The sequence below is a fragment of the Crocodylus porosus genome, unplaced genomic scaffold (assembly GCF_001723895.1).
Source record: "Crocodylus porosus isolate Cpor-Errol unplaced genomic scaffold, CroPor_comp1, whole genome shotgun sequence".
NCBI classification, from domain to species: domain Eukaryota; kingdom Metazoa; phylum Chordata; order Crocodylia; family Crocodylidae; genus Crocodylus; species Crocodylus porosus.
Genome location: NW_017728936.1, coordinates 11,989,915 through 12,013,735, shown reverse-complemented (window position 1 = coordinate 12,013,735; position 23,821 = coordinate 11,989,915). Strand labels below are relative to the sequence as shown.

At 50.8% G+C, this 23,821-nt stretch overlaps 4 protein-coding genes across 5 annotated transcripts; 2 read left to right on the top strand and 2 right to left on the bottom strand.

The window, feature by feature from the left end:
• Positions 1 to 4: 4 nt before the first annotated feature.
• On the top strand, positions 5 to 4,226 carry CCDC84 (coiled-coil domain containing 84; the record flags this gene model as incomplete). Its single annotated transcript, XM_019546920.1, has 9 exons — positions 5 to 138; positions 522 to 588; positions 680 to 742; positions 1,589 to 1,653; positions 2,051 to 2,159; positions 2,710 to 2,740; positions 3,162 to 3,251; positions 3,574 to 3,706; positions 4,055 to 4,226. Coding segments are annotated over 9 exons (771 nt in total), but the record flags the coding sequence as incomplete, so codon positions are not given.
• A 1,845-nt stretch (positions 4,227 to 6,071) lies between these two features.
• Positions 6,072 to 8,466, bottom strand: RPS25 (ribosomal protein S25). The gene is made up of 5 exons (XM_019547143.1): positions 8,360 to 8,466; positions 8,173 to 8,268; positions 7,284 to 7,467; positions 6,619 to 6,715; positions 6,072 to 6,140 (listed from the first exon to the last, which is right to left on the bottom strand). The coding sequence occupies exons 1-4, from the start codon at positions 8,360 to 8,362 to the stop codon at positions 6,621 to 6,623; spliced, it is 378 nt and encodes a 125-aa protein (XP_019402688.1). The 5' UTR covers positions 8,363 to 8,466; the 3' UTR covers positions 6,072 to 6,140; positions 6,619 to 6,620.
• A 94-nt stretch (positions 8,467 to 8,560) lies between these two features.
• On the top strand, positions 8,561 to 10,744 carry TRAPPC4 (trafficking protein particle complex 4). The gene is made up of 5 exons (XM_019547140.1): positions 8,561 to 8,759; positions 8,846 to 9,020; positions 9,098 to 9,201; positions 9,524 to 9,650; positions 10,273 to 10,744. The coding sequence occupies exons 1-5, from the start codon at positions 8,585 to 8,587 to the stop codon at positions 10,349 to 10,351; spliced, it is 660 nt and encodes a 219-aa protein (XP_019402685.1). The 5' UTR covers positions 8,561 to 8,584; the 3' UTR covers positions 10,352 to 10,744.
• Positions 10,745 to 11,076: 332 nt separating this feature from the next.
• Positions 11,077 to 23,661, bottom strand: SLC37A4 (solute carrier family 37 member 4). 2 transcript variants are annotated; one of them, XM_019547136.1, is made up of 9 exons: positions 23,484 to 23,661; positions 22,106 to 22,338; positions 20,216 to 20,459; positions 18,911 to 19,069; positions 18,074 to 18,159; positions 17,077 to 17,190; positions 15,237 to 15,302; positions 13,965 to 14,103; positions 11,077 to 12,112 (listed from the first exon to the last, which is right to left on the bottom strand). In XM_019547136.1, exons 1-9 carry the CDS (start codon positions 23,629 to 23,631, stop codon positions 11,946 to 11,948), a joined length of 1,356 nt encoding a protein of 451 aa, XP_019402681.1. In that variant the 5' UTR covers positions 23,632 to 23,661; the 3' UTR covers positions 11,077 to 11,945. The 2 variants fall into 2 exon arrangements, with proteins under 2 accessions (XP_019402681.1, XP_019402682.1); XM_019547137.1 differs by lacking the exon at positions 15,237 to 15,302 and having other exon boundaries at positions 23,484 to 23,655.
• Between the last annotated feature and the right edge of the window lie 160 nt (positions 23,662 to 23,821).

The following is a 23,821-nucleotide window of genomic DNA, read 5'->3' as shown; positions in this document are numbered from 1 at the left end:
CCGGCCCGCCGCCCCGCGCTCACCACCCTCTCCCCGCAGCGCCGAGCACAGGAGGGCCGCACACCGCTTCTGGTGGGAGAACAAGGCGGAGCCCAAGCTGAAGCACCACTTCCTCGTCTCGCCCCAGGACTACGCACGGTACCGGTACCGGCCCCGGGGGGGTGGGGGGCTTCCTGCGGCCCCGGCCCCGCCCCCCGCGGCTGTGCACTAGGGAGCGCCACGCCCTGCATCGCCTCCCCCTACTCTGCCCAGCCAGTGCTCCCTGTGGCCTGCCTGTGCGGGGCTTTTGCTCCAGCCTCTGCCCTCTCAGGGCTCCTTGCCAGCCCCCCGTCCCCGGCTGCTGCCTGGCGCCCTGCACGCGGAAGCCCACCTGTCGCTGCTTGCACGGGGCAGAAGTCAGGCCCAGATGCCAACCCCTGAGCCAGACCCACCCTTGCGGAGCCCTGCAGGCACAGCTAGCTCCCAGGCCCAGTCCGACTATACAACACCTCGCCAGCAACCGACTTCAAGCACTTTTTCAGGTTCAAATCCTCCCTCCTCAAAGCCCTGGATGGTTACGAAGAAAAAGAGGACAAGACCATTAAAGAGGTGACCAGAGATGCTGTGTTGAGCTGTGCTCAACTCACCTGCCCACTTTGCCTTTAGTTCTTAGCCTGTTTCTCACCTTCTTCAATTCCAGATGGCGTCTCACATCCGAGAGGTCGAGGAGAGCAGGCGGCAGCTGGTGCAAGCTGTCTTAGAGGTTTGTTTCGCAGGACGCACCTGAACAGTATCCAGCACAGTGAGAGCATTTGCTGCCTTGAGCTCTGTGGGCTCCTTTAAGTGTGTCTCTCTGCTTTGACTTTTCTGCTGAAACCACGTATTGCTTTGAACAACTTCTCTCGCCTGCCTGCAGGGAGGCCAGGCCAGAATTTCCCCTCAAGTGACCCCTGGCAGGTCTGTCCTTCTTGCCTCCAAACGACCTGCTCAGCTCTGGTTGGGCAAGCGATCTGTGGGCAGTGCCTGGTTTGCATGGTGCTAGCTGGAGCCAGAATAGTGGCACCATGTTTGCAAGTTATTTTGGTCAGGGTTAAAAGCTGGTGACAGAGAAGGAACCACAAATAAAGTGTACTGGTGTTGCACTAGGCACCTGATCTCTTATACTGGTAGCTATCACTTTCCTGGATTAACAATTTGAAGAAGCATCCGGTACCAGATGCACCCACTTTCAGCAAGTCTAGTCTTCCACTTAAAGGGAATGGGATTACTGATCCATTAGGGGCTTTGGCTAGGCTTCGTACCGGCTCCTCAGGGGTAAGTACTGGCCCTTACTCACTTCTTCAGTGGGGTTGTTGAGTTTGTGGGCAGTGGGCGCACTCCCCTGTCAGCAGTTGGGATTCTGTAATTGGAGCCAAGCTCATTTGTCTGTCTGTGATACATAAGCCACAGGCTCTGTAGGATAAATAAGCTTCAGGGTCAGCACTGAACATTACCCCTTCCCCGTAACCCAGACGTGAATGGCCTACCTCACTTTGAGGTGTCTAACAAAACAGAAGGGGTCTGTTGTTAAATACCAGAAAATTGTTTATTTTTCCTGAATCAAACCCAGCCTGAGAAAGAGACAGAACCTTGTGACGGACCCTCGGTCTTCAATGCACCCGGTGTCTCTGAAAGGTAAGAAACTTGCCTCTACCTGGCTCCTTTCTGGGAACTTTTAACTCTGAGCAGTAATTACCTAGAGCCTTATCATCACTTTCTCCAGCTAGAGTAGCTAAAACCTTGAGGACCTGACCCCAGCTGTTTTATCTTGCAGACCTGTATCAAGGAGTTAGTGCAACTTTGGCACAAGAGCTAGATATGGTCAGATGCAGTCTGTATTTCCCCATCTTCTCTCTCTCATTACCACTAAAAATTCTCGGGGCTTAAAAAAAATAAAGAAATAAAGTGCCATTGCCTTGCCCCCACTACCAAGACTTGCATTTAACAAGTGGGTGCTGTACTTTGAGATAATTATGGCTTCGTGCCAAGCTGCAAGTAAAGTTCCTTACCTGCTTGGCTGTTTCTGTTCTAGTGACATCACCTGCTGCACTCAGGAGCAGCCTGGTCCAAGTAGGATGCAACCATTGTCTGATTTAAATTGGATGGAAAAAGGGCATGCTCTGACTTTTATTGGCCACCAGGTAAGGCCGGGGAGGGATTTATTGACTTACTGTTTCCCTTGCTAAGGGGTACTGGTAATTCAGATCTCAGTGAATGCAGTTGGTCCTGTTAGCACTTGATGAGGATCAAAATTATGGTTTGCAGATGCATCGTGACTGTTGCATGGCTGCTGAAAAAAAAGCAAACCTTGATTTGTAGCAACAGGTCCGCTGTAAAGACATTAAGTCTTTTTTCCCCCCCGCTGAGTGTGTCCTAAAAGAAATGCACTGAAACATAAATGTCCCTGGTACAGGACCACTCTTTTGCAAGGAGGAAAAGAAAGTCTCTTTGCTTATCCTTCAGAAAAGGGAATTTAAAATGGAATTTGTATTCTCATAATTGAAGGTAAGTAGCTTTGAGGAATTCTGTTATATATGCTTGACGTGATATGACTCTCTGCTGCTGTCCTTTTAGCACCTGTCAGCCGTTATAGGCAAAAGTTGCAGTGGAGTCACCTTAACAGAGAACATTCCTAACTGGGATATTCTTTTTTCCCCTTCCCTTTTGTTTTAAACAAACCAAACCAAACAGGAAACTGATGGGAAGGGGAACATTCACACAGGTAAGCCTTTGCTATTATTTCACTTTTGCCACCTCTCTGTAAAGCTACAGGCTTTGGCTTTCTCACCTGCATTCAACGTAACTTTAGAACACAGCTTGGGGAAGACCAGAACTGTTAGGTACCTTGCTCGTGTTCTGAACTGACCTGAGGATGGGCAAAAAAGCCTCCCTTGTAAATGTAATAAAGGAGTGGGTGTTGCTGCTCCATCATGTGTACTCCACTAAATATCAATCGTTGTGATCCTGAGCTGAAGTACCTCTTCTTGTATAGTCTCCAAAACATTAAAGCAAAAAATCCTTCCATGGGGAAAAGCTGTTTCATCCCTTGTCAAGGAAGCACTCTGGACTCACAGGCTATTCTCCCATTCCTTCTGTCATATTCAGGATAATTTCAGTAGATTAAGCCCCTTATTACTCCCTAGGAGCCAAGCCTCCCTGGCTGGTGCAGGATGAAGAGGAGGCTGGAAACAAACAGCAGATTGGACCTTCGTATGAAGAGTTTCTCAAAGAAAGTGAGTTTGGACACTACTGCTTGGACTGGTTGAGGAAGAGTTCTAGTTTTTAAACTCTTCGCTTCCTTTAAAAATAAAGCATTGTAAATTGAGTAAAAGTTTTACCCAGGAGCCAGATTATCATGTGCATGACTTACTCTTATTCTCAAGGTAGATAAGGTTTACAGAATGCTGCCTTATAGACTGGGGTGTGGGCTCCCTGCCCCTCGGCTAATTCTGGGACAGAGCTTTAGCTAGAGATTCAATTAACTCTGAGGCAAAAACTGCACTCAGAAAAGTAACGCAACCAACAGAAGTGTAATTAGTTCTGTTCCACTGGTAGAGGAGAAGCAGAAGCTGAAAAAGCTTCCAGCAGAGCGTGTTGGTGCCAACTTTGACCACACATCTCAGACTGGGGAAGGCTGGCTTCCCTCCTTTGGGCGGGTCTGGAATCATGGCAGGAGATGGCAGTCAAGGTAAGTGTCCCGAGCCCTGCGGCCTGACACCCAGTTCACGTGCAAGTCCCTTTTCACTTGTACCCTGCTGCATTTGGCTAGCACTTATCCTCAAGCCTGCAGGCTCCTACTCCATGAGTACCAGTCCCCAATGTATTCTGTGCAAATTGGTGGAAGCAAAGAAAAACCTTGTATTAGACTGAACTGCTAGCAGGTACCCAACCACACTCACTCCCACCCCAGAAGTCTATTTGTGAGTGGGGCAGCCCGTCATTATTAGTTTTCTGCATTGCTGCACACCTCACACTTCCTCCTTAAAGCAGCTATTCACCTTGTTCCTTCCTTTAAAACTACCTTGTCTTTTTTCAGACATCAGTTCAAAGCTGAAGCAGGGAAAAAACCAGACACACAGACGAGGAACACAAGACCAAAACCTGAGGTTCTTTAAAGCAGTGCTGGCAAAGTGTATAGTATAATGTATCAGTCACATTTTGTCTTTGTTTCCATTGCATAAACTGTATTAAACTTGCACTTAAATACATCATGTCTCACCCCTGATTTAAAAAGCTACATCATGGAACTTGTTGGTAGCTTGTCCTCTAGCCTAGGAACAATGGCCCAAGCTTCCAGCAGAAGGCTCAGGCCAGCTGTTTGAGAAGGGTACACATACAACCTGCCCGTATCACAGAAATTCAGCTTTGTTGTAGTATGTTTCTCCTAGGCATGTAGCCTATTGCACTGTGCTGGTGCCAAGTCCGGGACCTCAGTTTAGTAGGGAAAAGAAAGCCAACTTCTCTAGGCTACATGCAATGCCTTTACAGCAGAGAAGCTTGCTCAGCCTCATGATCCTGGGAGAAAATAGCCAGACTTATAGTGGTTTTGATGGAGCCTAGAACACCTTGCCTTGAAGAAGAGCCTGTGCAACTCTCTGGAGGCAGGAAGGACTGTTCAGCTGTGCAGTTCCTCCCCTCCACTACCACTTCCAATATCTGTCTCCCCCTCCCAATATCTGTTTGAGCAATTTCCTCATAAACAGCAGCTGTATCTGTTCTTGTAGGAGCCCTTCCTAAACATCCCCTTTCTTCACAGACAGGGAGCATCTCTCAACTTTGTGGTAGGACTCCCCCCTTTTAGTTTTCATACAAGCTGTCCCAGCTCACTGTTCAAGCTTCTGCACTATTTCCTGGGGAAAAAAAATCAGTTGTCATTCCTGCCAAGAGCAGGGCAGCAGGACCGAGCAGCCTATTAAGCGGCTGTGGGGAAAAAGCAATGCAGCTGATGGGCAGAAACAATCCTACCCCCCAAGTATGAAACCCCCAGATCTTCCTAAATGGCCCAGCACCCTTTTCTCCATGCTAGAATCATCTGGTCATAGTTTTCGTTTCTTTTTTCTTTAAGCACAACCCAGACCACTTGAGTGTGCGACGATGCCAGATAGCTTTGGTTTGGAGACCACCACCCATGTAAGCAACACCACAATAAAACAGAGAGGACAGCTGGAGGCATTTAAGCATAGTTCATTCAGATTCTAGAGATTTTTTAAAAATCCTTTATTGAGCTGGACAGCTCTATTGATTTTCCTGCACCTATACCATCTTGCAAAGATGCAGTATAGTACGTCTCCTCTCTAGTTATACCATTAGCCTTTCTAGGGCTGTTCGAATTAATTTGTAGCAGTACTCTTTGAACCAAGTTTACACTCTCTTCTATGTAACAGCAATCAGAACAAGGCTTCTAAGCCCACCACATTTCCCAAGCTTTGAATCACAAAACCCACAGCCTCTGCACACGCCAGAGTAAGTCTAAGACTGAAGCTTTGTTTATGAATATATACAGCCGTTTAAAAAGCAAGTTATCAGTAGCAGATATAACAACTTACTGCTATACAAAGTTTTCTTTTCTGTTTTTAGAATAGGTGAAACTTTGTGGATACCTGTCAGAATTTACAACTGCATGCAAACAGAAGTAGATGAAACAAAATGAGATGTGTCTAACAATATGACAACCAAGGTAAAAACAGACATTTCCAAAGTCATTAGGCATATGAATAATTACCGTCCTGCGTAAAACATAAGAACTGCCATTTACCAGGTCAGAACAAAGTAGCCCAACTATGAAGATCCTGCAAAATGAGTAGGGCTTCGACATGGCCCCAGAATACATGGCCGGGTTCCTCACACCCAGGAGCCCATCTTCCTGCGTTGCCAAATAAGTTACAGGTCAAAGTAGGCTAGCAGAGCCAAAAGCCTACAGTTATCAGTAAAATCACCCCCATAGAAGTCATGTCAGGAGAGCAAACACTTCTGCAGAGTAGTTCCCTGGCACCCACTGCTGCTGCACCATGCCACCCACAGCTCACCCCAGGAAGCAAGGAGAAACAGGCCAACTGAATCCATTAAGTTTTATTGCATACATTTTACATGAGACAGATCCTTGCAGAGGTCATTGAAGAAGCCTGCAAAGCAAGAAGGACCAGGTCAGAAAAATCAGATGCACACAACTGATGGCCTGTTAAAGCATGTCTTCAAAAAACTATGCTTCAGTAGAAGAGCCCTCTGCAGTCTCTAAATAATGCAGTTTGGATGGCAGCTGGTGTTTCACCACTTCTTGAAGGCCAGAGAAGCCTTTACACAAAGGAAGAGGGAGACAAGCCCAGAAGCCGTTTTCCTGCCCCTCATGCCAAATATCCACTGCTGTTCAGTACCTTCAACTGGATTTAAAAATTGCAGGCTCTATGCAGGGTAGGGAATTAGGTTTTAATCCACTGCCTTGCCTGTATGCTTGCAGTCTCTTTTCAAGCAGTACAAATAGCAAGCATCTTTATCTAAAGGATGAGGGGTACAGCCAACCTAAGGGGGGTGGGGGGTGTTAACTAGGAGGGATTTGCTTTGGGGATCTGAGGAATCTATGGCATGGAGCGATAGTTACATCACCTTTATGCATCTTCTCCTCCAGCAGGTGCGTCTCCTCCCTTTGTGTTTCTGGTGTAAATCACTTGTGCTCGATGCTTGGAGACAAGTTTGATCAAACCTGCCGAGAAGACAGAAATACAGTGAAGGGGATCAGGGAGGCCGTTGCAGGGCACAGAGCTCACCTGTGGCATACCTGCCAAAGCGTCTGACCCCACTGGAGCAGCGCACATCCATGAGCAACACTAACTACAATGCCAGTGCCCCGCCACACCAGCCATCGTGCTGGCAGACTGCTCTGCCTCCCAACCCTTCTGTCCTAACCATGTCCTAGGAAGCATTTTCCACACATGACTCACTATAGCAATTAGACTGGATATAGACACCTTCCCTAGGTCTTTTATTGTGTGTTTTCTGGAGTGTAATGATTGTTTATGAATCGCTTGAGTTTTTATATGCTCTACATTGAGAAAGATACCAGGTGAAACCCCTTAGATTATCAGCAAGGAAAGAAAGAAGTTTAGAGCTGTTTAAGCTCAAAAAGCTCTTTACTGAACTCCTGTGTACATGTAAGTTACCTCCAATTAGATGGGCATGAAATAATTCCCCAAATACCAAGAGCAAGAAAAGAACATGAGTGGCTTAAACATCTCTGAAGTCTCCCCTTGCAGAGTTCAGTGCATTGGTACCTTTACTGAGCAGCTCCTGGAGGGCTGCTCTAGCCAGAGAGCCTCGAATCTTCAGCCTCTCCGAGACAACGGCAGGCGTGATGAGCTTATAGTTGGGCACTTCTTTGCAGAGTTTATCGTAAGTGGCTTTGTCAAACAAGACCAGATTGTTCAACTTGTCTCTGACTTTCCCCTTAGACCACTTCTACTTGGAAACAAAGAGAAATTAATTAGTCATTCACCCAAAGAGGAACACATCTACCCCTCATTATACCACTGCCATATGCAGCAATTCTTGTCTCTCTAGGTGGGACGCTGGTTGCTCCCAACTGTAACAAGGCAGCTGTTACTAGCCTGACCTGCCGTCTGACCCACTAGCACCAGAGGCTCGCATACCTCTGCCACGGCTGCAGATCGTACCAAGTCTGGAGTACGAGAGAAGAACCGGTGACGCTCTCCCTTGGGGGCTACAAGTTTCAAGCTGGGACACCCCAAAAATAAGGAGCATCAGGACATCACACCTACCCAAGCACTGACACGCACAAGACTTTTCTTGCGCACCTGTGGGCTACGCGTCCCAGGGCCGGGCCGAGCGCAGCGGCAGCTCTCCCCACGAGCCAGAAGCAAAGGAAGGCCAACAGCGAGAGAAGGACCCGTGCTTAGCTGACGTGCGATCACCCGGATGCCCCGACACGAATGGCTCTTGTGTAACAGGGGCCCTGGAAACACCCCCCGGCTGCCCCTCTCCAGGCTACTCGGCGCCCAGGCTCGTCCCGGCCCCTCCCCACGCCGAGAAGCACTGCGGCCACCGGCCGCCCCAACAGCTCACGAGCCCAGGCCGGGCGGGTGGGGCCCATCACAGCTCCGAGAGCGAGACGTGCAGGCTGGGCCGGGGGCCCGGTGCACGCACCTTCTTCTTGGCCTTGCCGCCGGACTTGTTGACCGGATCCTTGTCCTTCTTGGCGGACTTGCCCGCGTCCTTCTTCTTCTTGTCATCCTTGGGCGGCTACGGGGAGAGGCACGAGACCGCGTGAGTGGGAAGGGGCGCGAGACCAGCCAGCCCGTACCAGGACCCACGCCCGCACCCCGCTCCTTACCATGGTGCTGCTTCTCCGCGGCGCGAGGCGAGAAAGGAAGCAGCTCCTCGGCGCAGGCCGGGAAACCCCGTGCTCCGCAGCGCTTCCGGGGCGGCCGCTGGAGCGCTTCCAGGTCCCGGCGCGCGACTACAATTCCCGCCATGCCGCGCGGCCCGACCGGAAGCCGCACCCACGCCGTGACGAAAGCCGGCTCTCTTCCAGCGTGCTCCGCGCGCGGCGGCCGACATGGCCATCTTCAGCGTGTACGTAGTGAACAAGGCGGGTGGCCTGGTCTACCAGCTGGACCACTACGCGCCGCGCGCTGAGGCCGAGAAGACGTTCGGGTTCCCGCTCGACCTGGCGCTCAAAGTGCACGACGAGCGCGTGGTCGTGGCCTTCGGGCAGCGCGACGGCATCCGCGGTGCGAGCGGGGCGGGGCCGGGCCGGGCCGGGCCGGGGATGGACCGGGGATCGGGCCCTCGCTGACCACCCTGTCCCCCCCTGCAGTGGGCCACGCGGTGCTCGCCATCAACGGCGCGGACGTGAGCGGGCGCTTCACGGCGGACGGGCGGGACGTGCTGGAGCTGTTGAGCAACCCCGCGCACTACCCGGTCTCCATCCGCTTCGGCCGCCCGCGCCTCTCGTCCAACGAGAAGCTCATGCTGGCCTCCATGTTCCACTCGTGAGTGTGGGGCGGGGGCGCCAGGCCGGGCCGAGCCGTGGGGGCCGGCGCTCACCCTGTTCTTCCTCCCCCCGCAGTCTCTTCGCCATCGGGTCGCAGCTGTCCCCGGAGCCAGGCAGCTCTGGCATCGAAATGCTGGAGACCGACACGTTCAAGCTGCACTGCTTCCAGACCCTCACAGGTAGGCTGGGCGGCTGCCGCGCCCCGCCACTCCTGCCCGTACAGCAGGGCCGGAGGTGCCTCCCTTGAAGGCATTTAAAGATATTTGGAGGCTGCAGAGCGTAAAGCCAGACAGACCCAGCTGCTCTTCGCCAGGCAGGGCCTTGTGGCTGACCTTGCCCCCGCGTAGAGCACCCGGCGCCACCTATTTGTTTCTTCGTGTAAGGCGCGCGGCACGGCTCGTCCGCACCAGTGCTCCCGCACTTCCTCCAAAAGAGGCTTTTTAATCGCGTGGTAAAACGTGTCTCCTTGCAGTCTTAATGGTCGTTTTGTCACGGCTCCAGGAATCAAGTTTGTGGTGCTTGCTGATCCCCGGCAGGCGGGGATAGACTCCCTGCTGCGCAAGATCTATGAGATTTATTCGGACTTTGCTCTGAAAAATCCTTTCTACTCACTGGAGATGCCGATCAGGTAGGAAGAAAGTGAAACTTGCGTCCTAAAGGAGGTTGCATTTGCTCAGCTCTTCCTTTTGAGAGCATGACACAAACACCAAGGCCAGGACACACAAAAGCTAGGACTAACTTTATCTGGGTGGGGAGGAGGGAACCCCTGAGATCTCTTTGAACACTAGTCAGGGTCAGTACTGTCCCCCTGTCCTATGCCTGGTGCAAGGAGTTGATGAGACAACCACCCTGCTTGCTCCTCAGGCCAGGAGTGGTTGTGTGCACCCAGGCCCAAGCCTAACACAAGTTAGTGCAATGCATGTCCCATAAGCATTGGGTTCAGTGCTGCCAACTTCTTAAGAAGAAGCCCTCCTGGCTTCCCCCTTGTTCTCCCAAGGTTGCTTGTCTGGGGGAGGTTAGGACCTTCTTGCAGTGCTGCTCCATTAGTGATGGCGGCTTCCCTGCATGTAAAGCCCCTCCAAGGGGGCAGTCGGACCTTGACTATCTGAGCCACGCTCGCCTCAGAGTTGCTTGCAGGGTGTAGAAGATAAGCCTGTGTTCTTGTGCGTAGCTGTTGTTTTGATAAGTGTGTGTGTTTCTAGGTTGTAAATGGGGGTGTGAGCCTATTCTGATTCCTGTGAACATTTTAGGTGTGAACTGTTTGATCAAAACTTGAAGCTTGCCTTGGAGGTAGCAGAAAAAGCTGGACCATTTGGACCTGGACCATAGCATATTTCCTTTGTCAGTCACCTGCGGAACCCCCCTTCACTGAATCACCGTGGGTTTACCTTCACCAGAAAAACCGTTCCTGGATCTTGCATCTGGCTGCAACAGCAAGGAAGCATATTGAGCGAGTTCAAGTAATGCTGTGTCATTTTCAGGGATGCTACTTTATTCCATGCGTGTGGGATTAACTTGGCTTTAAAGCACGGTCTGTTGTTATCAGATGTGTCTCTTCTGTGACCACAGTCCTGACATCATTGTAGGGATAGGGGAAGGTGGCCTACAACTTGGCAACACTACCCCAGCTGCATGCTTCCTGTTACCCCAGATGTGTACATACTGGTCTTTCTGTACAGTTCTAATTTAATAATAAACTTTCCTTACCCAGATCTGAATGGATGCTGAGCTCTTAGTCTAGCCCTTCTCTTCAGCAACTGTACTAGCATCTGCCATTGCTTTAGTAGGAGAGAGGGCTTCCTAAATTCCTTTGAAGGGAACACATGGAACAGTACTGTGCTTCTGCACCATAGTTAGCAAAGGGTGAGAAAGACCAGATCCCAAAGTGATAAGTAGGGAAAGGTGCCAAGAAGGGGTTCTTGATATAAATGGTTGCCCACGTGCTCCTCTTCGGAGCACTTCCTGTATCGGAACAGGCAAGGTCTCCATCTGGCACTGCCTCTGGCTCATCTTGCTTTTCCCTTGAACTCGTTGCAGAGGAAACCTAAGACTTATGGCACTGCTTCATTTTTATTTCAGTTGGTGAACAGTATTGCATTCATTGTTAAGTATCAAATCTAGCCTACTTTTACACAGTTTTCTTTAGGAAAAAAAATCTGACTTGGCAGTTAATCTATCACATTGTAGTTCTGCAGCAGTGGTTTCAGAGGTTGCCTGTGGCCTGATACCACTAAAACCTTGCGGGGAAACAAATACTCAAACCAAACTCTCCCTGAGAAGTTTCTTAACACGTAAGATGCGTCTACTGCCAAAACATAGTGCACATACACAACAGTTTAGCAGCCTTAGCACAATGCTAAATCATATGCTGTGTCCAGGGCACCCTCCTGGGACTGTTAGAAAAAAGTACCTTTAGAAACATCTTTGTTAAATCATCCTCTACAAATTACTAAGGGAGGCTTGATAAGGGAATGAGAATTCAAAAGGGCTCACTGTTGGCTAGCTGTACATATTTCCCTAAACCCTAAGACTGAATTACAGCAGGCACCCCAGCTGCAAGAGAGAAGCTAGCTAGGTATATAGCACCAGATACCCGTCATCTAGAGCACTTCAAGCTTAGGAGCCAAAACGGTCTAGTTCAGAGGTATGGCCACCAAGTGAAAGTGTAAACAAACTGAATAGTCAAATTTTGTAGACAAAAAAAAAAAAAAAAAGCCAAACCAAACCCACCAACCAAAAACCAGTGGAGCCTGTTGTGCCTTCAAATACAGGAACATGAACAAATGAAAGTGAGGCATATTCAGATCTATTTCATCTGTATAGAGGTTGCACCGATGGGCAACAGTCCCAGGCCAGGTGGTGACGAGCTGCCCTCGTGCTCTGCACAAGCAGCATGCCTGGTGGCCGAGTCAGCCTTGCAGCTTCAGTCAGCCTTTTTGGTTATTCGACCCATCTTGGTGCGGATGTTCCGTAGCAAGAAGAAGGCGACGGTGCTGACGGTACATGTTATCTCAGCCACCCAGAAGGCTGTGGCCCAGCTATAGTGCTTAGCAATAGTGCTGAAGGGCAGCCCAGCCAGGAATCCACCCACTGCAAGAAAGGAGGAGAAGAGTTAGGGAACTCTGGCTGCTGTTAATGCTTTTCTGCTGGCTCTAGTCCATGCACTTATTAAAACTCCCCCGACACACCTATGAAGGGTTTCTAAGTACCAACACGGGCATAGCTAGGATCATCCATACTCCTCCTAAGAGAACAGAGCTGGTTACCTACTAGGTCCCAGCTCCGTTTCTTTGTCAGATGTCCACAGCCATCCTTTCCTCCTGAACTTCAGGTTTTCATTACGAGAGACCCCTTAGGACAGCACAATTGGAAACACTAAAAAAGGCCCTCAGAGCACCTAGTCCAGTCCCCTGCTGGAGGTAGGCTCATCCCCATCTAAGCTGTCTGCTCTTAAACACTCCCATGGATGGGAATTCCATAGCCTTCCTAGGTCCTCTGTTGCCAGGCTCGACTGGTTCTTGATCCATGCCCAGTCTCACTTGGCTAACAGAAAACAAGCCATAACCCTAAGCAGCTGCACAGTCCTCCTTATGCACAAATAAGATATTACGCAAATGGCAGGTGGTGTTCTGCAAGGTATTAGCACTCAGACCAGTCACCCAACCGTGTCCTCTATGCCCGTTGACAGGGCTTCCAAGTTTTTCCATGGGGTAATTTGGAAGACAGTTACTGCAGCCTTCTCATTCAAGAGGCCACAGGGCTGGAACTCTTCATGAAGGCAGTGTGCTGGTGACAGCCCATTTCTTGTCGAGAGAGAATGCACGCAACCCCTAGGCCTGGCACATCTCAGGAAACAAACAACTGAGCAGTACCACAGCAAGGACGCTTGGCGGCCGGGGCAAGCCTGTAGCGGCAGGCGGCCCTCGCCCTGCACACACATCCTGGGGGCACGTGCCTTCCCATGCTTGCCCAGGAGTGCAGCCAGTGGCCGGAGCCACCCTCCCCGTGCCCCGCAAACAAGCTGCTCATGGCTCTGGCCCCGGCTGAGCAGCGCCCATAAGCGCTCCTTCGCTTTGGCACCTGGGCTGGGCACCCCACTCGCTACAGTACTGGGTTTGATTGTGGCCAGAGCAAAGGAGCTATCAAACTTTAGGCCGTGGGGGACAACGTCTCATGTTGTGGAGCCAGAGAGTATTTCAACCTGTACTTAGATAGAAGGTCAGTTAAACGCATCTGAGCTTTGAACCCAAACACTTCTTCACAACAGGGTCATTTCTACTATGATCCAGCCCCATCCAGTTCTGAGAATCCTGGAAATGACTTGCATTTGTGTGCGTTTGAAGGGTGTTTTCCTGACAGGTCAACCTTCTGTGTACTGACTTCTCATAGGTCACCCCTCACTGGACCAGTAAAGGTACAAATCAGCAAATCAACTGGGGGCTCTAACACTAAGGGATTAAGAGCCTCCCAAGCCCCTTCTGCACTTAACACCTTGTCTGCCTGACTCAGTGCTAAAGCCAGCCTGTTAAGAATGTGGCTTTCCGGTCTCTAAAGGTTTACTGCAGAATGCAGGTCTGCACAAATGCCCCAGAGCCCTTCCTGATGGGCTGCAGAACAGAACAGTAGGCGTCAGCCATGGAATCAGAAAGTCAGATCTGCAGAGATCCGCCATCCTTATGGGGTAGGCACAGACAACTTCAGAGCCATTCCTTTCCAGTTCTCATCAGCTGCACAACTCGACACAGGCTGCTGCAGTGAGCAGTGACTGACTGTAACCAACAAATCCACTTCAGTCGCACAATCTACAAGTCGGTGCCAATTTGGAATTTTATTCTGCCAAACTAAGACCAGCAAAAACAGATGTTTGTTTCAGCTGCAGAATCAGAGTTCCAAGTTTCTTTTCTTTTTTGGGGGGCGGGGAAGTGAGCAGGATGTCACTCACCGTTTGCCATTAGTGCAACAATAGCATGGGACGTGCCACACAGGTTGGAAGGCGCACTCTCGTTGGCTATCACTCCAAACAGTGCAATAGGTCCGTAAGAGGAGAACCCAAAGATCGCTCCTAGTGTCAGTATCCACAGCTGTGAAAACAAATCGGAGAAGGATCAGAAACAGCAGCCCTTACAGTCTGACTGCTACTGGTCAGCCACAGCCACTAGGCAGCTTTCTGAAATGTGCTGCAGACAGAATCTCACACTGCCTTGGTGTTTTTTTTTCTGGCTGACACTGTATTCAGGTCCAGAGAACACAGAAGCTGACCAGGAGACAGACCTACTCTACAGCATATATCTGTAAGATGGCTTCGAGTCCAATGAAAGACTGACTAGACTGGCCGATACATTATTAACTCGACAGAAAGAGCTCTGCTTCTGCCTGCAATTCTCAACACATCTGAATGGAGACATACCATGACCTAACATGCAGCCCTGGGAAAAAAATAAAGGCATGCTCTCAAAGTTCTATTTAATGAGCTTTCAACCACAGCGGAGCACGTTTGCTTTCCAGAACCAATCCCTTAAAAAACTATAATAATACTAATTCCGGAGAGTGTTGTTTTAGACACACATACCTGATCAAGGTATTAGTATTGATGTAACAAACCCAGCTCTCTATTATGTTGTTAAATTATAAAGCAGTCGGTCAGTTTGGGCATCGGCCTCAAGGCTAGAATATACCCTAACAGAACCTGTCAAGTGTTTCAGCAGTGATGCCCATCTGAAACAGCATTTCCAGTACTTTGTTCATCTCTACAAATTTCAGATGGAAAATGATAAAGGGCTTTATAGATCCAACAAATGCAAGCGTCAAAACCTCGAAGGGGTAGGAAATAAAAGCATCTTTTTACGAACAAGGATACTGGCAAAGTGATGGGAAATGATTTGACAAATCGGAGGAAGTCAAGTGACCCCACTAAACGCTGAAACAAGGTCTCTGTGCTCAACATGTATGACTGCTATTAGCTGCCCAGACTAGATTACCTCGTCTGGAAAACAAACATCCTCAGAACTGGCCAGTGTTCTGTATCCACTTTATTAAAATGCAGTTAGTTTAGTAACATTGATTTATGAGAAAGTTCCTTTTAGAAGAGACTTACAGTGCTCTTAAGCCCCTGGTTATACATCCTGTAGAATTAACCAACCTTTCAGAGCAGGAAAGGGAGATCAGTAAAAGCAGAAGCAGGTAGAGGGGGGAAAGAAAAATGCAAGGCAGAAACCTCATGTTCTTTTAAGCCTGTCAGGACAGCAAGAGGATGCAAGGCTACAATCCAGAAGTCATTTTCCTGGGGGAAACACAAGGGCAGAAGTGAAATTCCATTTATTTAGCAAGTCTCCAGACAAGTTAGCTTCGCCTACGCTGCAGTGCAGTGTTCCAGAGGTAGTTCTAGCTGTGCTAGCTCTAGTAATGGAAGCACTACAGCTGTGGCAGCGCACAGCCGGTCACAGACAAAACTGATCTCGCGCGCTTCCCGGCGGCGTGCATGAACCCAGAGAAAGCGCACACGCGTGCGTCTGGGAACGGGGCTGGCAGAGGGCGTGGACAAACTGGCCACAGTCCTTGCTATCCAAAGATGCCCCGACACTTCTGCCACTCGCGGACAATTAGTCTGAGGTCCAAACTTGCCGCACCCCTGAAATTTACCTTTGTTAGAGGCTGAAACGCGCTCCCTCCCAGCAGAATCCTCAGTTTAAGCTTTTCGCCCAGCTGCTTACTCACAGGTTCCTTCCCTGCCTCAAACCTGTTTTCTCTGGACAGCTAGCGCCTGCATCAAGTCTGACTTCTGTTTGAGCTACACTGTCTTTTCTATCAAGGCACCACCCAGTTTTGGAGTAAGAACAGCATGGGACAAATCAGCACTGCATCCACTGGTTAAGCGTTCATGCTTTTAAGTTTTCCATTTACTTCTACTCTGAATTTGTTTGGCTTCAACTTCCAGTCCCTGGATGTTGTTACACTGCTGACAAACAGGCTGATCCAGCAAGGGCCTGGCATACCTTTATAAAGTCAGATCCTACCACCTCATACTACTGGAACTACTGCCAACACCGCTTACTGTGGACAGCAATTGAAAGAGCCAGGGAACAAAAATCTATTTACTTTGTACATCTGGCTCTACGTATACAGCTGGTTTCACTGCAGAATCCTTCAGTCTCCCTTGTTTGCAACAATCTTCCACATAGCAAAAATGGAAGGAAGAACCAGCACAAATGACAGTCAAATTAGCAGAATCAGAGGACTTGGAGATGGAGCGTAGGACCCAAAGTGACTACAACTGTCTTTACGGAACTGATTTGCCTTTGAGTCAAGAATGCTGCTTTGGTTTGTACATGTTCAGTGACCTTAAACCCAGCCCAGATGAGGAAGGGCTCAGGCAAGGCTCCCGAAGGCTGCACAAGTTGCATTGAAGTTTTGTTTTTTGTTTGTTTGTTTGTTTTTTAATATAGATGGCTTCAAATGGGATGCCCAATATTGCCAGGCAGCATCGGGCCAGGCTCAACTAGCCAAATTTGGCCAGCAGAATTCTAGTGCATCCACAAGGCAAGTCACAGCATTTCAACCACCGCTGCCATTCAGAGTGTGCTATACACTCCTGTACCTTCTCTTCGCTGCCACGGTCTGTTCAGCATCGGGTGCCTTCCCGAGTTGTAATGAATGCACTGGCACCACAGCTGCTGAGTGGAGCCACCAGCAATACAGATGCATACACACACACGGGCAGCAGCATATTGAAGTTCTCAGAGCAGGAGTCACAGAATTCAGCAAGGACACCCTGAACTCAGTACTGGTATTTGTGCATTCTTCCCTAACAGCTGGACTGAGCTCTCTGAAGTGGGCACGATCCCTCCCGTACAGCAAGTAGGACTGTGCACACTGCTGGAAATCTAAGCGACCCCTCCCTCAAAGCCCCCACCTGCCCCACACTTCTACCGTTTCCACACAGAACGTCCACTACCCCAAACAGGACTCTCCCCTGTAACCTGCGGTAGCCAGTGCTTTGGCGAATGCAAGGATGGTCACTGCTGACCCAGCACACGCTGCTTGTGCATGGCCGTTACCTTAGGAGACTCGCTTGTGACCGTGACCCGGAAAAGATACATGGAAGCAGACATCCCAGCCATCATGGAAAGAAGGAGCACGTGCCGAGGGTTCCCATAGCTCGACAGGCCTACCTGAAACGCATATAGGAACAGCTGGGGAGCACATGGACAGAACATGGGAGGCAGTAATACAAACTTAGATTCATCAGAACAAACTCTGAAAGGGACCACTGATCATCTATGGACTGACAGTCTGTGTGTCCCAGCCAGAACCACACCCAACAATTTCTGCACTGAGCCCATACCTTCTGCTCGAGTGGTACTGGCTTCTAGTTCTGTTTATGAAAGGGCAAATGATGAATCCACATCCCTAGGCAAGTTGTTTCAATGGTTAACTATTGCTGCAGGCTGGCACCTCATTTTCAGTCTGAAGTCGCCTGCTTCGGCTTCCAGCTGCTGGACTTTAGCATTGTTTTTCCTGGTAGATTAAGAGTCTTCTAGTATCAGAAGTCTCTTCCCCCTGGGGAATTGTGCAGATCATCACTGCACCACCTCTTATCTCCCGATGAACTACACTGGATTTCCTTAATATGCTTTTTTCACACCAAGAATGGCCACCTCAACTGCAGAGTGGTCAGTCACTCCCAACCTCGACACAGAGCTCGCTGGATTTTCAAGAGCCCAAAGGAATTAGACAACTAAGTCCCACTCAAGCAGGAAATGCGTGTTGTTTGCTTCGGGTACTTCTGAAAATCCCCAGGGTTAGAAAAGAGATGCTGGGGTCTTAACAAGCAGTAAACAAGCCAGAATTGGAAAGCACCAACAGATCTGCATCAGCAGTACTTAGCTACCCAGAGGCTGTGCTGCACGTGGCTAGAAGGACCTCCTCTCCGCCTTGAATATCCAGAGCCAGTTGCCACGTACGTTTAAGGAAAGAACACAGTCGCTGCAGGGTTTGCACCGAGACCCGTCGCCTTTGTAGAAGGGATAAGGGATAAGGTTCCAGGCTACTTACTCGTGCCACTGCTCTATCAGAAAGGTACCCAGCAGCAATGCTTCCTACCAGGCCACCAATCTCCAAGGCACTCATATATGAACTGCCTAGAACACAGGTTAAGGAGGACAGACATTCATATGCAAGCAAAAAAAACCAAACCCAAAACCTCACGCAGTTTCTTTTTAGTGGCTTGCAGTTGCGGACAGGGACTGGCATAGAACAAAGGCAGCAACAAGGAGAATGAAGCAGCCACTGAGCTCCTTATGCGTTGCCTTGTTTCTCAGTCTCCCTGGTTCTCTCAAAGCTGGATGCTCACAGTGGTTTGTCTTGTTTTAAATGTTTTGTTTGGTCCCAAGTGCAACCCTGACAGCCCACAAAACACGTGTGACACCACAAAGCGGGCAGACCCCAGCAGTGCTACCCTGTTCACAAGGGGCAATGGCACTTGCTCCAAGGACAGCTTCAAGGAGCAAGGGGGGTGGGGAGCCAGTCTCCAGGACTTAGGGAGCCTCTGGTCTGTCATGCCCGTTTTTTCTCTCTAGAGCTGGCTGTTTGTTGGACATGGATGCCAGGTCAATAAAGCTGAGCAGAGTACCACGATCCTATTTCATACCCGCCTCAAGCAGGCCAACAGGTTGGCTGCTACCAGCCAGAGCTCAGTTTTAACCTGCAACCCAGGGTGGAAGCACATGCGTCCCTCCACCCTTCCTCTGCCCTGTTCAGTGTCCCCCATCATTTGGGCTGGGATCCACAGGCCCCTAAATGCTATTAAAGTTGGAGGTCAGCACTCAGATCCGTGAAGCACATTTCACCCACAGCAACAATAAGTGTTGAAATGAAGCAACTGTATCCTACCCACAAGTGCAGACTGTCCTCTCTCCTGGATCAGGAAGAGCTGACCCCAGTCTGTACAGCAAGTTTTCACTCCAAAAACCACCAGGTAGCCGGTTGAGAGGACCCAGAGGTATGGCGAGAGCAGCAGCTCTGTCAGGGTGCTATCGTCCCTGGAGGGGCCTGGAAGGAAACAAACCAAACAAATCAGTAGAAATGCCATTACTGTTTGAACAGACCTACATGACTGCCAGCAGGGAAACCTGTGATCTGCACAGTGCCTCTGTACAGCAGGAAGAGCTTTGTAACAGCCGAGCATCTTATCTGAAGATAAGAGCCGTTCACAGCAATGCTGAACTGCTGCTCCACCCGCTTCCCTCCACACCTGGCCCTGCAGCACAGTGTCAGCATGAACCTGCACAGGGCACGTGCATCTTCTCTAAAGAGCTCACAGGAATAAGCTGCGTATCCCCCATAATAATAGTTCTCCATTATGAACTCTTTCCACCAGATGCTTTGACTGCTTGTCCAAGGTTTTTTTCTAACCTAAAAACTATGGGATGCCCAAGGCAACAGCCCAAGCCTTGTGTGGCAATACAGAAGTCAGTACATACATTTTTCAGCAGCCTCTAAAATCCAGCAGCAGCCCCTTATGCTGCAATAGACTTCAACCCCTTTTGCTTTCAAGAGGAAGTGTCATGGTCAATGAATCGAACCAACAATCATTAACTAGCTGTCCTAGCTGAGGATACAGACCATTGAACCCTGGTTTGTAGTGGACTCTGCTCAGCAAAATAAGAGGCACGACCCTTTGTCCACGGGGGAGGTGGAGCTGTGCCAGAAGAGGCACTTCCCTCTGCCGGCCCCCTGTGCCTTCCAGAAAACCTTGGCCACCACATTAGTGAGCCAGCCCCTGCGAGAAACAGGGAAGTGTTAACGGAGGGGCTGCTGACAGATGGAGAGACCACGGCATACGCAACAGATGCCCGCTGCTGATGGCAGTGGCCGACTGGCAGTGGCAAATGGGCCCAGCGGTGAGTCAGGACCTCCCCTCAGCCCGCTGCATTCTGCTACGTGGATGCCCTCCCAACCCAGACACGGGAACTTCATGCTGCAATACACAAACAAACAGACTCCCTACAAGCGCTGGCTTTGCAGGTCACCAGAACCAAGGGCCACCCTCAGGTCTGAAACAGGATGCTGCTGCGGGCAGGAATGGCTGCTGGCCCAAGGCAGGAGGCACATTCATGCAACAGGGTGAGGAAGACACCCCACCTCCTCCTACTGCTGCTGCCTCTGCTTGCTTGGAAGATGAAGTCCAACACTCACCCTTTTTCCCCTTGCTGGCTCCTGCTTCGATGCTGGGGAGCCCAACATCAGACGGCTCGTTCTTAATCAGGGCAAGGCAAACAAAGGAGGCGCCCACACAGATGAAGCCAGAGATGGACAGAGTCGTGCGCCAGTCGTAGCTCAGAGCCATCAGGGCAGCAACAATGGGGCCCAGCCCCCCAGCCAGATTCATGCTGGTGGAGAGGATTGCCCACCAGGTCCCAAACTGGGAAGGCTCAAACCACTATGCAACAGGAAGAGAAAGCAAGCAAAGAAACATGAGCAACCTGCTACGAACCAAAAGGGGCACCGTGCTCAGCAGCAGCAAATCCAAAAAAGGGGCCTGCAAGGATGGTCCCTAGCAATGCTGATGGGACTAAATCGATGCTTTACTGCATCCCGTGCCAAACAGGGAACTCTGCGCCTTCTCCAAGGGCTACACGAGCCTCGCAAGGCCTCACGTAAGGTGACCTGGAATCGCTTCCATCTGGAAACCAGGACAGCAAGGCATGAAAAATGTAGGGATGCAAATAACCAGATCCACTCTCCGTCAAGAGAGCCCGTCACCCTGAATATGTTTGCCTGTATTGGACTTAAGAATAAATAACCACACCGGGATCTCAGTTGCCATGGCAGAGGCCCGTTCTGTGAGACAGTCCACTCAGCTCCCCAGATGTGGGGTTTCCCCGAGAGCTCCGTGCACATTCAAACACTGTTGACAGGGAAGTGACGGTAGGGCTCGAGCCTGCTTCTACCACAGCCAGTGGCAGGACTGTTGCTCGCTGCAAAGGGAGCAGGATGAGGCCCTGGCACTCAGATGCCAGAAAGGAGCATTATTCAATATTCTGTCCTCGTGATTGAGAGCGTCTCCCTGCATGCCCTGCTCTACAGGACTCCTCCTTCAGATCAACCTACTACCCACGACACAGCAGGGGAAGTGCTTCAGGCTTTGCAAGGAGAGAAGCCTCACAAAGGCAACCGGTTATTTCCCCCCAGGCATGCACAATCCTCCTCTTCACGCCCCCGACAGCCAGTCCGGCATGCAGACAAAAATAGGGCTGTCAGATTATGAAGAGCGTGAACTTCCGAAGCCACGCCTGCCTTCGGCCTGCCACTGCAAGAGCTGCTTCCACAAGTACTGGCCCCCCGTTGCCTCGAGTTGCTCACTTCCGCCTTCCCCAGCCCTGCTGCACGGACGTGTCCCATTCTGGGTTTTTGCTGCAGTCTATGCAGGCAGTTCACATAATATTCTGTCTGTCACTTGATATTCTGCCTAGTCAGACCAGATTTTTATCTGCTGGGAACAGGAAGGTTAACATTTGACCAAAAATATCTCAAAATGAAATGTGATATGGCCTGTGCCGTGTAGCTCAGGTCCCCTCTGTCAATCCAAACCAAACGCGTCTCTCACTCACTCGCTCTTAGTCGGGGACAGTTATGACGGCAAAGTGAGAGGTCTTGGTCGTTGGACATGTGGGACCGGATTCGAGTGACCAGGACTGCCCGTGCCTATAGGGTCCCATTACTAGGGAGCTTCAGTTGTCCAACTATGATCAGAAACAAAAGCTTCCAGCTCAAGACAAAACTAACGGAATGACTGACTTCTCAGCCTTTGCATTTGTAGCCTGTAGAAGCATCACAGGTGCTTGGGGTCCAAAGCCAAGGACAGAAGGGACTAGAGGCCCTGGAAGTTTGCTCACTGACAGCACTCCCGGAGCAGTTTCTCTGTGCAGTACCTACTGCTGGGGAGAGTCAGAGCAGGAGCTGCTATGAGCCTCACAAGACAATCCCCATCTTCAGGAATCAGCCTTTTCTCAGGGCCTCCTAAAGGCTAGGTCCAGGGCTCCCCCCTCTCCCTCCCCACAAAAAGAGGTTATGAGACGGTCTTACTTTTCGCAGCACCTTCCCACAGGGAGGCCATCCCAGTCCCTGGGCCAGTCCGTTCAGGAACCACAGCCCAGAGAAGACCGCAACCGTAGAGCTCCAAGAGAAGGCCACGTTGACTAGGCCCACCATCAGCAGGCCAGATGAGAAGAGCCAGCGGGCGCTCATCTGATCCGAGAGAACACCGCTGATGAACTTGCTGATCGCGTAGGCTGCAGACTGGCTGCTGGTGATGAGGCCTGCAGCGAGGGAGAGTCCAGGAGACAGAAGCATCAGCAACATTTTCAGAAACAGCAAAGCCACCTGGCAGGCGCTCCTGGGGTCGCTCCAGGAGACGTCGTCCAGGTGAAAGGGAACTGCGCTACAGACCAGAACGACGGCTGGCTTCTAGATGATTTGCTACAGAGCAAGTCAGGGTTCAAAGCAGGAGACAGCCTTTACTATTAACACCTGGACAGAGATACCGCAATATGCTTCCCTTTCTTATTGCACTCATCTCTGCTTAGCCATCTGTCTAGCTATCAACAAAACAGGCAAAATGCACTAAGGCAACCAGAGAGAGAAATCATTTTGGGGGAATCCTTCAGTTCAGGACCGCCTGCCAACACAGGGGATTGGACCCGTGTCCCAGGAAGCCGCCTCCAGCCCAACAACCCGGCGGGCTCCTTAACGCTTCTCTGCATTTGCTTCTTCCGTGAAGTCCAACTGACGTTGCAGGTCCTCTCATCACTCAGGTGTTGGGAAGAAGTCTGTGTGCAGCTTAGCACATCACAGATTGCTTTGAACTGCGTGCGTTGGACAGGTGTCAGACTTCCTGACAAGGTGCAAGCTCCCAGGTCGGGAGCAACACCGCACCCCCAGAGATGCGGGTAAAATGACTTGCTGGGATTTCCCCCTCTCAGTTTTGTGACACTTGCAGATTCAGGCTCCCAACAACTACAGGGGATACATGGTAATTAAGCGCAATGGGCAGCTGGTGGGGGTGGGCAGGGTAATCACAGCCACTGAAGCCAAACTACAAAGCTGTCCTTGTGTATTGAGGAATTTGGTGGCAATCTCCCGTGGAGGCTGGCTGCCCGAGGCACAGCACACACGCGGTACACCTCCCTTTCGGACCACGCCTGGCGCGGTCAGTGCAGTTTGCCCGATTCCCTTCCCACTCCCACACAAATGAAGGGCCACAGAGATGCTAGAGGAGGGAGACAGGAGCTTTCTGGCCCTGGATGTTTAATGATAATTTGATAGGAAACCGTCTCAAAGTCCTTGAAGTAAGTTCCCAGTCTACTTGCTGAGAGGGGAGTACACGCGTTACCGGGAAGCGACCCAGCGACAACGTACCGGGCGCACGCAAAACACAAGTCCTTGCGGAGAAGATCCTCCTTACCCAAATCATCCTTGTCCAGCTGTATCTCCTCCATGACCGAGGGCATCACGAACGAGAACGTTTTTCTGTTGAAGTAGTACAGCGTGTAGCCCGCAAACATGGCAGCGAAGATCACCGCCCGGTAGTAGCCGTAGCCCGTGTCCGCCATGGTGCCGGAGTCACCTCCCCGCGACAAGGGCGCGCTGCCGGGCCGCTCCTTCCTCGAGCCGAGGCCTGCGAAGAGCCGCGCAGACAGGGACACGGCAGCTGGAGGCGCGCGGGGCCGCCCGCGGCGATCAGGTTTCCCCGGGCTCCGGCCGGGCCGGCGCTGCCGCCTGCAGCCGCTCTGCCGGCAATCA

Bases quoted from the DNA above. Each gene is read 5' to 3' on its own strand.
- RPS25 (XM_019547143.1), bottom strand. The intron at 7,468-8,172 runs GTGCGTGCACCG...GTTTCCAAGTAG, and splicing joins GCGGCAAGGCCAAGAAGAAG to AAGTGGTCTAAGGGGAAAGT. The intron at 6,716-7,283 runs GTACCAATGCAC...TCTTCTCGGCAG, and splicing joins CCAGGAGCTGCTCAGTAAAG to GTTTGATCAAACTTGTCTCC.
- TRAPPC4 (XM_019547140.1), top strand. From the start codon at position 8,585: ATGGCCATCTTCAGCGTGTACGTAGTGAACAAGGCGGGTGGCCTGGTC. The intron at 9,202-9,523 runs GTAGGCTGGGCG...TCACGGCTCCAG, and splicing joins CTGCTTCCAGACCCTCACAG to GAATCAAGTTTGTGGTGCTT. The intron at 9,651-10,272 runs GTAGGAAGAAAG...TGAACATTTTAG, and splicing joins TCACTGGAGATGCCGATCAG to GTGTGAACTGTTTGATCAAA.
- SLC37A4 (XM_019547136.1), bottom strand. From the start codon at position 23,631: ATGGCGGACACGGGCTACGGCTACTACCGGGCGGTGATCTTCGCTGCC. The intron at 18,160-18,910 runs GTAGGATACAGT...CCTGTGTTCTAG, and splicing joins AGGACAGTCTGCACTTGTGG to GCAGTTCATATATGAGTGCC. The intron at 14,104-15,236 runs GTTTCTGCCTTG...TTGTTTTCACAG, and splicing joins CAGGCTTAAAAGAACATGAG to CTGTGGATACTGACACTAGG.